At 47.9% G+C, this 15,525-nt stretch overlaps 1 protein-coding gene across 1 annotated transcript in view; it reads left to right on the forward strand.

Moving 5' to 3' along the window:
- gli2a (GLI family zinc finger 2a) overlaps nucleotides 1-15,525 on the forward strand; it is a 58,532-nt gene that overhangs the window by 22,744 nt on the left and 20,263 nt on the right. The window contains exons 2-4 of the mRNA XM_070976488.1: nucleotides 3,011-3,116; nucleotides 11,331-11,536; nucleotides 14,646-14,852. Of these exons, the coding sequence (XP_070832589.1) occupies nucleotides 3,011-3,116; nucleotides 11,331-11,536; nucleotides 14,646-14,852 (519 nt within the window). The remainder of the gene's footprint in view (nucleotides 1-3,010; nucleotides 3,117-11,330; nucleotides 11,537-14,645; nucleotides 14,853-15,525) is intronic.

Below are 15,525 nucleotides of genomic sequence, written 5' to 3' on the forward strand. Positions count from 1 at the left end.
TGGGTGATGGAAGGGCCTGTTCAGCCCTTATCACCCCCACATCCAGCAGCCCCAAGCTGGGAGGGGGCAGGGGCATCAGCCTCTGGGGCTTCAGCTGGGTTCAGTTTATTTTAGTGTGTTTGTGTTTTCACTGTTGGACTGAACATCATTCACTGATGGCAGTTTCAACAAAAATCACAGGATTTTCTCAGATGGATAAACTGCCATGTTTTCCCTGACGACCCAATCAGGAAGGCGTTTTCACCTGCCGCTCGTAATGCCTGATATTATGCAGCTGAGTGCAAATATATCAGCTAGTCCTGCTGAAGATCGGTTGAAGGAGACTTAATAGAAAGAAAATACATCACAGTGTGCTCATTACTGAAAAAACATGCTCAAGAAACTAAGAACAGCCCAGGCTTGACGGTTTAATTGATCAGCTCTGATCCACTGAGAAGCAGCTCCTGACTTCCAGCTCAAGCTGGCGGTCTTTGTCCCAGTCCGGCCTCCCGTCCCGCGCCCTTCCCGTCCTCTCCGCCGGAGATGTGCCAGGCAGCACAAGCAGGGGGCACCTCTCAGACAAAGCCTGAACTTCTGGCTCCACTTGTGAAACAAAGCACAAACTCCTTTTCTCCGCTCTCACTCCCTCTCGCTCATTTACTGGGCGCCTCTTTTGGCTTTGTAGCGCACAAGTTGACTCGGAATTGGCCGCCTGTCTCACGCACAAAAGCGAGGGAGGGTCTCTGGCTGAGATCCAGCGGCGCAGATCTCGACAGAAACGCAGAGGCTCGGCTGTCTGAGCTCAGAGACGAGGAGACACCGGTGTGCGGTGGAGGTTTGACGTTATTTCACCTGGAGGCATCCGGTGATTTGTAAAAATTTCATTCATTTTCCTGCTGTGAAAATCGTCCACGTCTGTGACTTCTGAAGAAGAAACTCCCCCAGAAAGGATCCGAGCATGTTTTAAAGATTCACTTTAAAATAAACATAAACTTTAAAAGCCAGGTGTTTTCATGGCTAACATGTTCTCCTTTTTCTTTGCTAGACTGACTGAATCTTGTCAGGAAACTGTTTCTTCTGCAAAACCTTCATGTTCACGAAACAGGAACAACCAACTGCCCAAAATTCTTATCTTGATCAACAGATTTCAGTCCTGACGGCGGCGTATCAGCAAAGCGAGCCGAGTTTTTCAAAAGGAAAACAATCATTGTTGGCTAATGCTTGTTCTTAAACAAATTCCACACCAGTCAAAGCTTCAGAGCTCAGAGCCGCCTGCAGGGAACTCTCCTCTCCCCGTCATGTGTAATCCCATCAGAATTAACCAAGAACAAGATGGTACAACGTCACCATGATTACCTCAATCACAATAACAAAAGGCTCAATCAGGGTTAAGTAGCAGTAATGTCTGTCTTTGTAGCCGGCATCACCTAAAAACAACATCCAGCATTCAGCCGCAGCCCGCAGGCGCAGAGTCCTGTTACGCCTTGTTTTCACAGCGTTTGCTCCAGCGAGCTCGGACCCCGAGGCCCAAGTCACCCCTCAGACAGGACGGTGTTCAAAAAATGCTAACACTGAAAAGACAATCTTTAGGATGACAAACACAGGACTTTAAACGTATCAGAACATGACGTATAAAACGCCAAAAATCCCAAAATGACATTTTCATGCCGTAAAGCAGATAAAATAATTCATACCTGTTTGTCCTCGTCTCTACGCAGCAGACATGCTCCTCACTCTGTTGCTCATATTTTTAATAATGTTGTTTTTTATTTCCAAATTATTTCCAGTCACTTCTCCTTTTTTCATTTTATTAGTTTCTTTTCCCCAAAAACTGTTAAAATGCCATCAGTGAAACACAACACTTCCTGCACAGATGTTTCACATTAAAAGCCGTCCAGGGGCTGAATGTGCGTAATCGATCCCGTTCTTGGCAGAATTTTAATGTGAAAAATTTGCAGGAAGTGTCGGGTTTCATTGATAGTAGCTTAGCAGCAATTGGAAAAACTGCAAAGTGGAATTTGTTGAAAAGGATAATTGAATGAAGCTGTTGGGAAAGAGGCTGAAACAGAGGATGAACTCTGAGCGAGGCGTGTACACACTGAGTTAGTGCTGGAGAAACGCTCATTTTACTGCTGGCTGTTGAGTCCGGCATGTGCTGGGGACTTAAACATCCTCCATATTGGCATCAGACTGGTGTGAAAAGACGAACCCATTTCTCCCAGTCCCAGAGAGATAGAGATAATGATCCGCTCACACTGAGCTCTGACCTTTGACCTCAGTGGTCTCTGCTCTCAGGTCATCCCAGGTTTACTGGACCGTACAGCCAAAGAATCCTAATGGCCAGCCGGGCTCAACCCGAGGGATTAGCATTTGTCCCTGTCCCCCCACAGTGCAGCACACACACACACGCACACACGCACACACACACACACACACGCGCACACACACACACACACAGCTGAGTGTGTTCATTTTAGGTTTCTTTTCCTGCATCAAACATGCAAAACAGGAGAGAGTTGGTGGGCCTCCGGTCTGCGATTAGAGCTCTCCTCCTCCTCCAATCCAGACCAGAACGTCTCCTTCTCAGGGCTTGTAATGACAGTAATTAATGAAGATCGGCTGTGTTGTCTTAATGAGACTTCCCTCGAGCCATCAGACCGTTTACGGCAGGAAATCGTGGATTCGTGCATTCTTTGTCTGACACATAAAAACACATTCATTGTTGTGTAAACTCTGCTTTGGTCTCATCGGATAGAGAGAGCCATTAATGAACACACAGCTCGCAGGGCAAAAGCCACAGACAGTCTACAAGGTTTCAATTACCGCTGGATTACGGGAACTGTAAAACGGTACAGTTGCATCTCATGCTGCGCTGCAGGCTCGAGTCGGGAAGCGCTCTCCTTCTTCTGCGTTATTTCAGTCCTCCTCCCGTTCGGCCAGCTTTCAGACACGTCTCCTCACTCACTTTGTGGTTTGTTTCACTGTGTTTTGTTGCTTTTTCGTGACCTCTCTCTGTTCTCTGTGCTCACAGGCGCCCACCACCTCTTCCCCACGTTTCACACGCCCATCCCGATCGACATGAGGCACCACGAGGGGCGATACCATTATGAGCCCCACCCACTCCACGCCATGCATGGGTGAGTGTCATTAAACATCAGGAAATAATCTCAGCGAAGTTTCAAAGCTCTGAATCAGAGCTGAAAAATCCTAAAACACTCATCATATTTTCATCCTTCATACTGGTCTGGTTGCTTTTCGTCTGTTGGTGATTACGGCTCAAAAACAAGCAGATTTTTACGTTAAACAGTTAAATTCCACTTTAAATTCTGTGATAAAGTTGTTTTTTACAGGGGTGAACAAACAACATTGGCAAAGCAAAGGTGGCTCACTGTAACTCGTGAAGGTCAGCAGTCACGTTTCATTGCTTTCTGTCTCGGAGAATTCAAAGACTCCCTCCCATCGGCCTCTCTGAGCTTCAGCGACGGAGCCAAGCTCAAATACATCAAAGCCAGACAGGACACACCGAGCAAGACGGAGACAGAGATGAAGAGAGACAAGCCACATTAGCACAATACAACAGCCTGTTAACATTTCCTCTCCTATCTCCTCTCCTAACACACAAATGAGGAACTCTGCCAAGAAACATGGTGTGTAGTAGAGCAGCCGGGCTGAGAGGAAGCCCAGAGAAGACAGTGTGGGAGCAGAGATGCTTCACTGAAGTCGAACTGGCAGCACTAACGCTCACAGTGAAATCCATATGAAAATCATCAGAGTTGGCTATCAAAGCAGAGTAATGTCAGAAAATATATCACACATCCACATCACGCAGCCGATGGGTCCAGACGAACAGTCCAGTTGTGTGCTTTGGGTTTCAAAGTATCCTGAGCTGACCTACAAAGAGACACTGGTTTCTTCTCAGACTTTATTAATGTGGCTTTAAAAGTGCGGCCCTCCTGACGCTGCCAGGCCCTCCTCTGCTTATCTCAAGTGCTCCACTCCAGGAAGGGAACCCAGGAGTAAGATCAATAGAGGTTTTGTGAGAACGCTGCTGTTACATTTAAATTCAGCAAGATCAGGTGATACACAGAGCAGGCAGAGCTATTCATCACCTGCAACGGCGGAGAGGAGAGGGGAGGGCGGGGGGGCCGGGGGGGTGGCTGCGCACCCAGTTTGTTTTGATTAATGTGACGTGACTCTGACGGAGTGCTCCCACTAATTCATCAACACCTTGATATCGCTGTCTTTTCCCCAGCATGCGCCAAATTCACCTAATTACTGCGCGTCGTCCCGGCGAACTGGAGCACGGCGCTCGGCGTGCCCTGTCAGGGCCGTGCTTCCTGTCTGAAGGATCGGGCCAAGTCCACACGGAGCGGCCGTCATCGCTGTTTGCGTGTAACATAATGAGGGCTGCGGGTCATTCTGTCACAGCTGTCATAGTGCAGATCCTGCAGTCCTTTATCGTCACCGCGCTCACGTCTGACAGTGCAAGAGAACAGACTCAGTCGGCCAGTGCACAAACCATATGTGCACGTAGCTTTGAGCGACCTTTGCTGCATCAGTATGTGATGTTCAATTAAATAGAAATTAGTGGTTTATTCCTTTGCATACAGTAGAAACTGTTGAAGGAGAGCTCCAGTGATTTAGCATTGCACTCCTGTAACACACTCGGCAGATTCGTCCTTGATAAAACCTGCAGCCTACATTACCCACAATGCAACCCAACTGTCCACAGGTCCCAGATTTGGTTGCTAGTCGTGGCTCAGGTGAGGAGCAGCTACAAAGGTCTCATGAGACCACTTCTTTCTAACTCCACTTCTTTCACACTTAACTTAAAAAGTCCTTAGCCCCAACTGACTCAAGTGACATCACATGAGGCAGCTTATGAAAATTCGTGCAGCTCCCTCTGGAGCCACAAAAGGTCTTTTACAACTTTTTCACATTTGCAGTTGTTCTGCACTGAACAAGTTTACATCGATGCCATTCCAAATGATGGCTGCGTCCCATTTTCTGCCTGATTCCTATTGGTCATACTTGGTCGTAAACATGAAGAGCGGGAACAATGGCTGCATGAAGTGGGATTTAAACATTGATGCTATTTGACAAGCACTTCATTTGAAATACAGCGGGGCCTTAAAGAAGCAGAATATCTGCGGGAAAGCCAGAATAGAAACGGGTCCAATGTGCTGAAATGAGCTGGTTTGTGATGTGTGGCAGCATGTCTGAAGGTAAAAGGCAGTTCAGACGCTGTTAGCATGCTTAAATTGAAACGTCTACTCAAAAGCTGTAACAAACACAGGTGGTTGGACAAAATAGTCTCCTGGGCCATGTGAATCACATTTATATACTTTACCCGGGGTTGCAGTGTGAGTACATCATGCATCTTTCAGCACGCCTCTAAAGGCTTGATCCGGGATATAAAAGTAGCAGCCTCCTGGCTGTGGTCTGCCTGCCTTTCACGAACTTAGCATTCCAGAGAGGAGAAACATGCCATATCCCAACTGTTTCTGGAACACATTAGGGAGAGCCTCTTGTGGGATGACAGTAGAACTTGGACTTACAGACAGCACTTATGTGCCGCTGCATATTGTGGAGTCGGGCATCTTCTGTGAGAACCCACAAGCCAGGAAAGCCAGCCACCGTGCCAGCATGTTTGACCGGGTAATTAGCATCCGAAATCCAGCCTTCCGTTCCCAGAACCTCAACGACAACGCAACGGATGAGAAAAACAGATCCCCCGCTCATTCCACAACCCGTATTTATGCTTTTTGGGAAGCAGTCGGGGGGCAAATTGCAGCACTGAAAAGTTGAAATATGCCCAAGGTTTTTGTGTGGCAGAGCTGTGGCCTACACCGCCCCTGTACACAAACAGATGTGGTCCAGCTCACCAGGCAATCAGCCTGTTCAAGGCCCGCAGCCCCACAGCGCGGAATGTGTTGATTAAACACAGTTTACAAATCAGCCATTTGGGTCCATGTTGTTTTTTCCCTTCATTGTTTTGGTTTGGTTAACATGGAAAGGGGAAGGGTGGGGGGGGGCAAGCGGAGGGGGGGGTAAGGGGGGGGACATATTTTGACTGCAGCAGTGTGCTCTGACGATTGGCTGTCAGTGGTTTTGACAGACATGTTGTTATCTGGTGTTGTTGTCGGTTGGCTCCGGCTCCGGCTCATCGTCACGGCTAATGTTTGAATGTGGATGCTCCCCTGAGTTACAGCCAGGAATGCGCTGCTGAAAAGACAAGGGACCCATCAGTCAAAAGACTGCCGAGCTGCAAATCAATAGCCTGAAATCTTCACGCTTTATCGCACGGTCTCAACGTAATTTTCTTGCACTCAAAAAAGGCTAAATGGTATGTGACAGCAGCAGCGCAGCCAAATAAAGGATAATTACCCTCTGTATAATCCCATCTCATTTAAGTATATTATCCCATCGTCTGACATAGTTCCACTGGCCCCCTCCTTTGTACACAGCCCCCTCTTCTCAGGGAGTACAGTATTAAGTTGTGTTCAAATCCTCAGCATCCTGATCAGGGCCCCAAAAACAACTAAGGCAGGATCTTAGCACGTCCCCTGTGGGGTAGCGTGGTGATTTATCTTGATCGCCTCGGCTGCCCAGAAGTACAGAAGGGAGTGTGTCACATCATAATTCATCCCACCCTCAGCCAGTAGGGAAAATGCCAGAGAGGCAAATTCGAACTTGTTGGTCAGCCAGGAGGGCAGGGAGGCAGCAGACGGACAGAAAGGGAACTTGAAGCAGGAGCGTGGCTTCAGCGCCTCACCTCTGAAACAGGTACCGCGGGCAGCGAGAAGGCGGATCATCACTTCCACAAACACCAGTTCAAACTTCGTGAAGTCTCACCAGAGTGAAGCCAGATTGGCTGAATTTATGGATGCAAAAATAGCTTTTATTTTACAGTTAAGGGTGGGATACGCTTAAAATGAGCTAGTCTGAAGTCTCTTTGAATGGCCACACACAGGGGTAACGCACACTTCTGGACAGTTTGTCCACAGTTCAAACTCTGCCTGCGGTCAGCCGCTGGCAAAAGTGGGCCTGATCGATGGATGGTTGATTTCTGAAAGTTGCAAATACTGACAGATGCTGCCCCCCCCCCCCCCAAACCGGATGTGGGGCAGATGTGAAGGCTGGAAATGTCGGACGCTGATTCAGCATCCTGACCCCGTTACTCTGCGTAAACCAAAGCTTTGTTATTGGTACCACTGGGTTTTGTGGGATGTTGGATTGGTACCGCATTGGCAAGAAAGCGAGAAGAGACTTGAAAAGATGAAATATCTGCTGCTAATCATGCTGCAGCCTTCCCCCCGCCGGCGATCTAATGTACATGCAGTCTGGTATGCACTTACTCATAGGGTTACTCATATGCTCAACAAGCTGTACCATGTCCAAATCACTTTTCTCACAGCATAGTTTCAACAATGGAACAACAGATAGCATGTAATCATACAGTGCAGAACACAGAGACAAATAGCAATTAGCTCGTTGAAAGCATGTCATCTGCTGACTTCCCATCGCTCTATCTATCCCAGGTTCTCCTCGAGTGTCATCCTTACAAGAACAAACTGCAGCATTTTTATTTGCTGGTGATGAAGAATCTGATTTGCACAGTTGTTGCCACCCATAGTGCTGAGGCCTTTAAAAGGCAGCCACTGATGAAGAGACAAGGCCCTCACAGGAGCCTCCCGTTCAACCTGAAGCCGCTGGAAAACTCACAGACTTCAAGTAACATCTTGTCAGAAAAAGGGTGGATCGACAAGGCTTCAATAATGGTACCTGCCAAACAGGACTATTATTTGTAGCGTCCCGACAGGCAACAGCAGTAAATTTCACCTTATTATGAAGGCCTCAAACAGCCTGTTGGTCATGATTTACTGCAGCGAGAGTGATGTGCGTCGACACGCCGCTGGTGATGGGTAAAGGTGTGAAGTAAAATGTTGCAAAATGGTTTTGCTGGATGGAGCGTGGAGACGGCCACGTTGGTTTCCAGTGGAATTCATTTATTTTCAAAGCAAGTTCACACTCGAAGCTCCGGATATATTTTTGTTCCTAATGCAATATAAGATGACTCACGTTGTCTTATCCACAAACATCATGAGACTAATTTGGAAGCTATTTCTTAATTTGCTTTAACAGATGAGGTTGGAATCGCCTGTTTTTATCATTCAGTTCAACAAATACTTTGATGCTATTGCCCGTTTATCCACGGCCTGATTCCTCTGAGCCATATTAACACACGCTGTGCATTTAAATCTTACATGTGCCATCCTGCTGCAAGAAATGCACCAAATGTGCATTAATCTTCTGCAAAGTGTACAATAATGTCAGCCCTGTCCTTTAAAATATTAGAATTATATGCTTTTTTTATGAACCTTCAGTACAAGCTGGCGTCCATCATTAAATCTGCATTGATCCAGGATGGAGGTAAAACATGCTGAACAGGCTCCTGCATCACAGTCAGCAGGTGTTTCTAATATTCTGTCCATTCAGGAAACATACTAGACTACACTGCGCTATAGCTCAGGCTTTAGTGAGCACAGGGAATCCCAGTGTGTGATTTCTTTGAGGAGCTTTGAGTCACCGGGCCTGATAAGAAAGAGAGCCAGAAGCGCTGCCAGCTTACCCAGGTATCCTCCAGCGAAGCGCCGAGCACTAATCTGAGGAGGCGCTGCCAAACTCTCTGTATGCTGCTCCGAGCCGACGGAGGGAAGCGTGTTTTTGTGTATGGAGCGTCTGTTTCTTCTCACTTCTCCCCTCCTGTCCAGAACAGAGGGCTCTTTATGGTTGTTTGTAGGGGAAGAGTGGGCCTGACGGCAGAAAGTTGGCCCTCAGACAAGGCCAGCAGTCTGCAGGCGCTTACTGGAAATGGAGCGAGGGCCGAAGCTCGGGGTTGGTTGGCTCGGCCCGAGCTGGGCAGGGCCGGCCCGGGAGCAGGTTGGCGTCCGGACAGAGACGGTGAATGGGAGACTGAGCGAGGGAGGATGGGGGTTGACGAGCATTTTTTCAGGGTCTCAGGCCCACCTTTCACAGCCACAGCCAGTATGTACAGCCTGGACCGGCAGTCACACTCGTTCTATCAAAGGATTTGACAGGCCTGAATTTCTCCTTTCCGGTGTGTCAGCACATGAACATACCATTTCAATATCTAAGCTTCTTTTCCGCTCACATACCTGAAGGCATTTCAAAATGAACTTGTCTTATTCTGTAGTATTTTAGCCTGAGAGATACAACACGCTGGATCCATCAGACGTCCATCGACTAATATTAAACTGAACAACACTAATTAGCCGTGCTAGCTGCTAGCGTGATCCTCTTAGATCAACCATTCCTTACACATACACACACATGCTGCGTAGCCAGCGTGCTGCCAAAAATCCAAACCACACATATAAACACTCGAGCTCTTTGCAGCCGTCGAGCTGCTGAAGTGTCGGCTCTGAAGCGTTTGCTCTCAGCCCCTCATAAAGCAGCTGTTCTGCTCTTTTTACGGCATTGTCGCGGTGGACGCGAGTGTCGCTGTGGTCAAACTTCCTGCAGAAGAAATCGCTGCCGATCATGAGGCCGATTTAAGTGAAGCGAGTAATCTTTGACAGATTCCTGCAGAGAGCACGAGGTCCAGACGTTTTAGTAACACTCAATACGAGAGCGAAAGGATGAGCCGACAGGAAGCGACCTCAAACCTGGGCTCCATTTTAAAAAGAGGCAGCGATGCCGAACATTTTCCTCATTTGTTGCTCACTGTGTGAAAGCCTCCCCCCACCCACCCCCCGGCAGCATTACAGTGAGTCATTCATCTGGTCATCTCTGCTGAGGGGAGGACACGTTTGCCTTCATAGCTTCCCTTAAGGTTTATTAACCTCTCTGTCTTTGGAGAGACTCACTGAGGATTATTTTATTTCCATGAGAATGAGATGTTTGCTTTCCTTCCTCACAGAGGCTTATCGGGTCTTAGTGCTCTTATGTGCATTTAACTTGATGGAAATTCATGGTTCACTCATTAGTTTTATGTGCTCTTGAAATATGAATTGTAAGCATCGTGTGCAGTGTTACACATTTTTACTGTGCTCATGTATTATTTCTACTCTGTTCTGTATTTTGTACTGTGCAATAGTACAAAACACTGTGTTTTAGTGTCCATATCTGACAATGTGTAATTCAAAAAATGTTCCATCTGAAGGAAACTTTACTTTTACACACTTCTTGTATATAGTGAACATAATAAATAGTTGATTTTTATTTTGTTTTCCTTTTTATTGACCATTTGTTGTTCTTCTACATCAGTAAAGTAAATAAAGTTTGATCTTATCTTATCTTATCTTATCTTATCTTATCTTATCTTATCTTATCTTATCTTATCTTATGGGTGTGCCAGGTGCGGCATTGTAACCTGCCCGTGTGTCCAATCAGAGCACAGTTTCAACTAAAAGTCCACTTAAATTTGAGCCCGATTGACAATTTATTGCTTCCCGTTGAAGCACTCTTGCTGTCATTCAGCCTTTTCTTTTAGTCGCTCTTCCTCCCACTTAAGAGTCTTTCTGGGGGCTGAGTTTCAGCTGCTCTTACCGCACACTGAGGGAGCAACAGGCCGCTTATCAGCGCTGAAGCAACCAGCTCGACAGAAGTACCAGTGCCCCTTCAAAGGGTTCTTCCTCTGCCAGCGGCCGGCAGACATTTTTATCTGCAGTTCAGCCCCGCAGGCTTATTGAGAATTACAACACCCACTCGTCTGTGTTTCTGCAAGAGGAGCCGCCAATTACCTGCCCAAGATGACAAATTTACTGCGCAGCCTGATGTGACCGGCAGGCTGCTGCAGGAGGCTGTTCTTGCCAAAGGTGGCTAAAAGCAGCTACTTAAGCTTTAGAGCATCCGGTTGCTCTCTCTTATCACACGCCATGTGACAGCTGATGGGAGAGACCCTGCAGTTTTGCCCACCCAAACAGACAGAAAACGTCTTCCTGGTAGCCGAGCAGTCGAAAGCCCTCGGTCTCGACTTGTCTGTAGCTCCGGGGCTTAATAGGAGAAGGCGAACAAAAGGGGATTATTATGTATTAGCTGTGGGACTCGGGAGGGGAAAGGGTGTAAGTGGATTGAGACTGCAGACACTTTTGTGGAATAACAGAAGTTAAGGCTTGTCTGTGAACATACCGATGAGGATCACTCACCAAGATAAGTGAGCACAATGCAAGTAATCAAATCAACACAGGCTGACTCCGCGCCCTCCATCTCCCACTGTTTTTGTCTTTCCATGTATTTATGAGCCTCACCCCCCCTCCTCACCACATCTTTCTCCTTCCTTCTTGCATCATTTATTTCACTTTATCTCTTTTTACTCGTCTTCACAGACCTCCAGGACTGACGGGCAGCCCGGTCATCTCAGATATTTCCCTCATCCGTCTGTCACCCCACGCGGCGCCCGGGACGGGTGAATCACCGTTCAGCCCTCCACATCCCTACGTCAGCCCCCACATGGAGCATTACCTCCGCTCGGTGCACGGCAGCCCCACCCTCTCTATGATCTCAGCGGCCCGGGGATTGAGCCCTGCCGAGGGTAAGAGTCCCGCCACGTCCCCGCAGACACTGATGTTTCAGATACCGCAGCAAAGGAAGACGGTACAACACATTTATTAAAAAACAACACTTTGAAACGTCTTTGTTAATCAAGCCAGCTAACAACTGCAAGCTAGTTTCCCTCGTTAGTATTTGTCTGAATATCTGATTCAGCCGCTCAATGCAAGTGTGCAAACACACTTTGGCTGTACAAATACGAGTATACACACACACTCAGGCATGTGCTTTGACAGTATTTACCTGTGGCCAGTGGTGGATCCAAAGGTGAGAAACCTCTGAAACACTCGTGTGCTGTAGATGCTCAAACGCCCGGGCACATGTGTTCATCCATAAACACTCTCATACCTGTTTGGCAGCCGTCACCATCAGGCACTTGCGAGATGGAAACACTCGGCCTCAGTGCTCTTATGATGTATGCAACACAATATGAGGAACAAACTGTGGAAAATCTTTCAAATGGGGGCTATTCTACAGCTGCTTGTACCAGTTAACATTAAGGAGGTGAGATTGGAGTTGAGCGGGTTTGGAATTTATGTATCCTGCTCACTATAAACCAGCTCTGTCTGCTTGGCTGCAGCTCTCTGCATGCACAGTTTACACAGTTGGCTATTTAACCACGGCGATAATTAGTCTTGCACCTTATATACTCCCCTACATACGGCACTGAAGCACACCTTTCATCAAGCATGTTGAGGTGTTTTGCATGTGTGTGCACGCTGGTGATTTGCTGGTGTGTCCAGCACACGCTTGGCGGCGTGCGCTGCTTTGCTGCTGGTTTGTATATATGTTTGGACAGGAAATACCATGAACGTTAGCATAGACACAAACGAGAGCTATTGAGCTCACTCGGTGACGGACCTGTCGGCGCTCCCGCTGTGAGCCGCCACAGCCCCGCGCCAATAAATCACCAAGCATGCACTGCTGGCAAATATTGTCCCCCCCACCCCACCCCAGCCCCTCCACCTGTCAAGAGAAGCAATGCAGAAGAGATGCTGTCGCTGATAAAGTGGCAGGGAAGTATGGCAGCGAATGGAGGGCACTGTGCAGCTCTGCAGAACGTACTGTAAATAAAGCCTGTGGAAGCAGAGAGCTCACTGAGGCATGTGTAAACCTCTGATAGGGATGCCTGGGTGCAAGGCATGTGCTGAAGGCTGTTTGTAAAACCCTAACTGCTCCAGGTATCCTACATAAATTACCATCATCCCCAGTGTCGATGCCGTACTGATTTCATTCAGTCGGGCAGATAGTTGTGCACAACTTAACCTGCAGGATTTCTGCAACATCTCTTGAGCTCAAAATGTTGTAAAAGTAAACTGACAATGACAGTCAGTCAGCTGGTGGAACGCTTCAGTCCAGACTGAAAACATCCTGATGCTCCACCAGCACATTGACATTTATGGTTTTGAGTAAAATGTCTCATGGATTACAGTGAAATTTGGTACAAATATTCATGTTCCCCTCAGTCACTTTGGTGACCCGGTAACGTTACATCTGACGCCATCATCAGGTAAAAATTTCAAATTACTCACATCCCCATCAGCCTGAGCTGCACTTTGTGCTCAGTGCTAAGTTAATGTTAACATGCTAACAGGCTTAACTAAGATGCTTAATGTGAGCATACCTGCTAAATATCAGCATGTTAGCATTGTCCCTGATAGCAAGTTAGCATGGCTCAAAGCCCCTGAACTCGCAGTTTACTAAACATCGCACTGCATTCATTATTTCTGTTCATACCTGTAGAAAATGACCTTTGTTCATATCAGAACGCTGAATGCTGATGAATTAATGTTCAAACCCCAGTTTGCTTTTGTAGAGTTAGCTTGCTTTGTGAGGTGAATGAGTGAATGAGGGAGTGAACGCAGACACAGCCTGAGCTTTTGTCTCACTGCAGCCAGTAAAATTAGGTCTCGTGTTCAGAAAACATGACTGCTTTTCACCAGTATGACCTTCTGTCTGCTTTCACTGGGACCACTGGAAGTGTCCTCGCTGTCTCTCATCCCTCCTTGTCCATAAGGGAGTTCACACAGCAGCTCTCAGACACAGAGTGCAGCTCTGTGGAGGTGGTAACGTGATCTGGCAGCCATGGAGAAACCAAAGGAACATGGCGGAGCCGCTGCTGCCGGAGCACAAACACGCTGCCTGTGGACTGTTTCTGCAGCCACGGCCTAATGGGTTCTGATGGATCCAGGTTTTTGTTTTATGTGTATGTGTCTGTGTGCGCAGAGGGTGGGGGAGGCCACGGTTTAGCTCGCCCAGTATCCCACTTGGCCCCCCGCCCAGCGATCCCAACCCCCACTTCTCCTCTGTTTCCACCAGCATGCATATTAATCCAGCAGGGCCCACACCCGTCCCCTCCACGCACCCCTGCCCACTGGAGGTGGGGGGGGGGCAGGAAACGGAGGAAAAGGCACGGTGGGATGGAGGGAAGAGGAGAGCCAATCCATCGCTCACTCTTACAGCTCCTGACACTTTAAATGTGGCTTCAGCGGGTGCAGGTGTTAACACACTTTACGTCAATATTACCTTTGCACATGCAGCGTTTAAGGCTTCCTCAGCGCTACGAGCGTGTGCGTCCGTGTGCACCTGCACTCTGTGTGTGACTTCAGCCTGTCAGTCTTAATGCATACACAACACCAGAGGAGTGCAGGAATGTGGTACTCCACCTCCCTCCACCCCCTCCTCTGCTTCCTTTACTCCCCAGAGATTTTTTCCCATAACCCAGCGAGCCTCAAAGACATCAGACATCTTTTATCACAAGCCTCTTGCCCCGGGGCGTGCACGCAAGCACAAATCTTAAAATCTGTAGAGCGCGGCGCTCGTCTCCTTTGTTTGAGTCCTTCCTGCGGCCTCTCTGTTCTGCATGTGTTTTTGTCATCCTGTCAGGAGGAATGTCAAATACTGTCACTGAATACGTTACTTCATTACAGGAAGGTGTCGACTGCAGCAGCCTTGGCAGAACTCACCTCCTCATTGGTTCATTCATGAAACAGATAATTAGACAACAGAGTATTTGTCTTTGTTTTTACGGCAGGAAAAATTCAAACTTGTTCTCCCACATCTCCAATTTGTTCCTTTCATTTCTGCTGCAGTGACCCACGAACACCTAAAGGACCGCGCCCTGTTCAGTCTCCCCCCTCCTCCGCCGGGGGCCAACCCCACAGAGTACTACCACCTGATGGCCAGCCAGAGGAGCCCCTACGGTGACCTGCTGATGCAGAGCGGTGCAGCGGCGGCGGCGGCGGCTGCAGCGGCGGCGGCTGCGGGTCATCTGCCAGATTACATCAGCCCTGTGGATGGTGAGTGAGCGTCTACTGACGTACTGATGGTTGCACAAAGATGGGACGCTGTGTAGCATGAAGACAATATATTTAATGTTTGAGCTCATCAACATGTTGAGACAGGAGTAACCAAAGAGTGGGAAAGATGTGGAACGCTCCAAAAACACCTGTTTGGATCGTTCCACAGGTAAACAGGCTCACTGGGAACAGGTGAGAGGATCATGATTGGGTGTGAAAGGGGCGTCCTGGAAAGGCTCAGTGGCTCATAGAGGAAGGAGCGAGTTCACCACTTTGTGAACACATGAAGGATGTTACACTCTATCGATCCTGGTCTTAAACTGCAGAAGCCCACAGCCCATAATTTCAGAGTTTTTGAGTGTGCTCCTCCTAAAAAACAATCTTTGGACAACAGGCTCTGGCTTGCAGAGAGCTTTAGCGTAACAGACATGAGCAACGTTTATTTTGGCCTTTTCAAGCCACCTATAGTGATGCCTGCTCAGAGGAAGACTCCTGCTCAGACGAAGACTCCTGCTCAGAGGAAGACTCCTGCTCTGCCTGAATGTCTGCATCACTCTGCTAAAAACACAGAGGGAGAGGAGACTGAAGATTGAAGAGATTCGTTGGAGGTTAGCAAATGCAAAATTTTATCAACCTGGAAGCAGATCGAAAAGAGAACCTGTGACATAAATCT

The sequence above is a fragment of the Chaetodon trifascialis genome, chromosome 12 (assembly GCF_039877785.1).
Source record: "Chaetodon trifascialis isolate fChaTrf1 chromosome 12, fChaTrf1.hap1, whole genome shotgun sequence".
Classification (NCBI taxonomy): Eukaryota; Metazoa; Chordata; class Actinopteri; order Chaetodontiformes; family Chaetodontidae; genus Chaetodon; species Chaetodon trifascialis.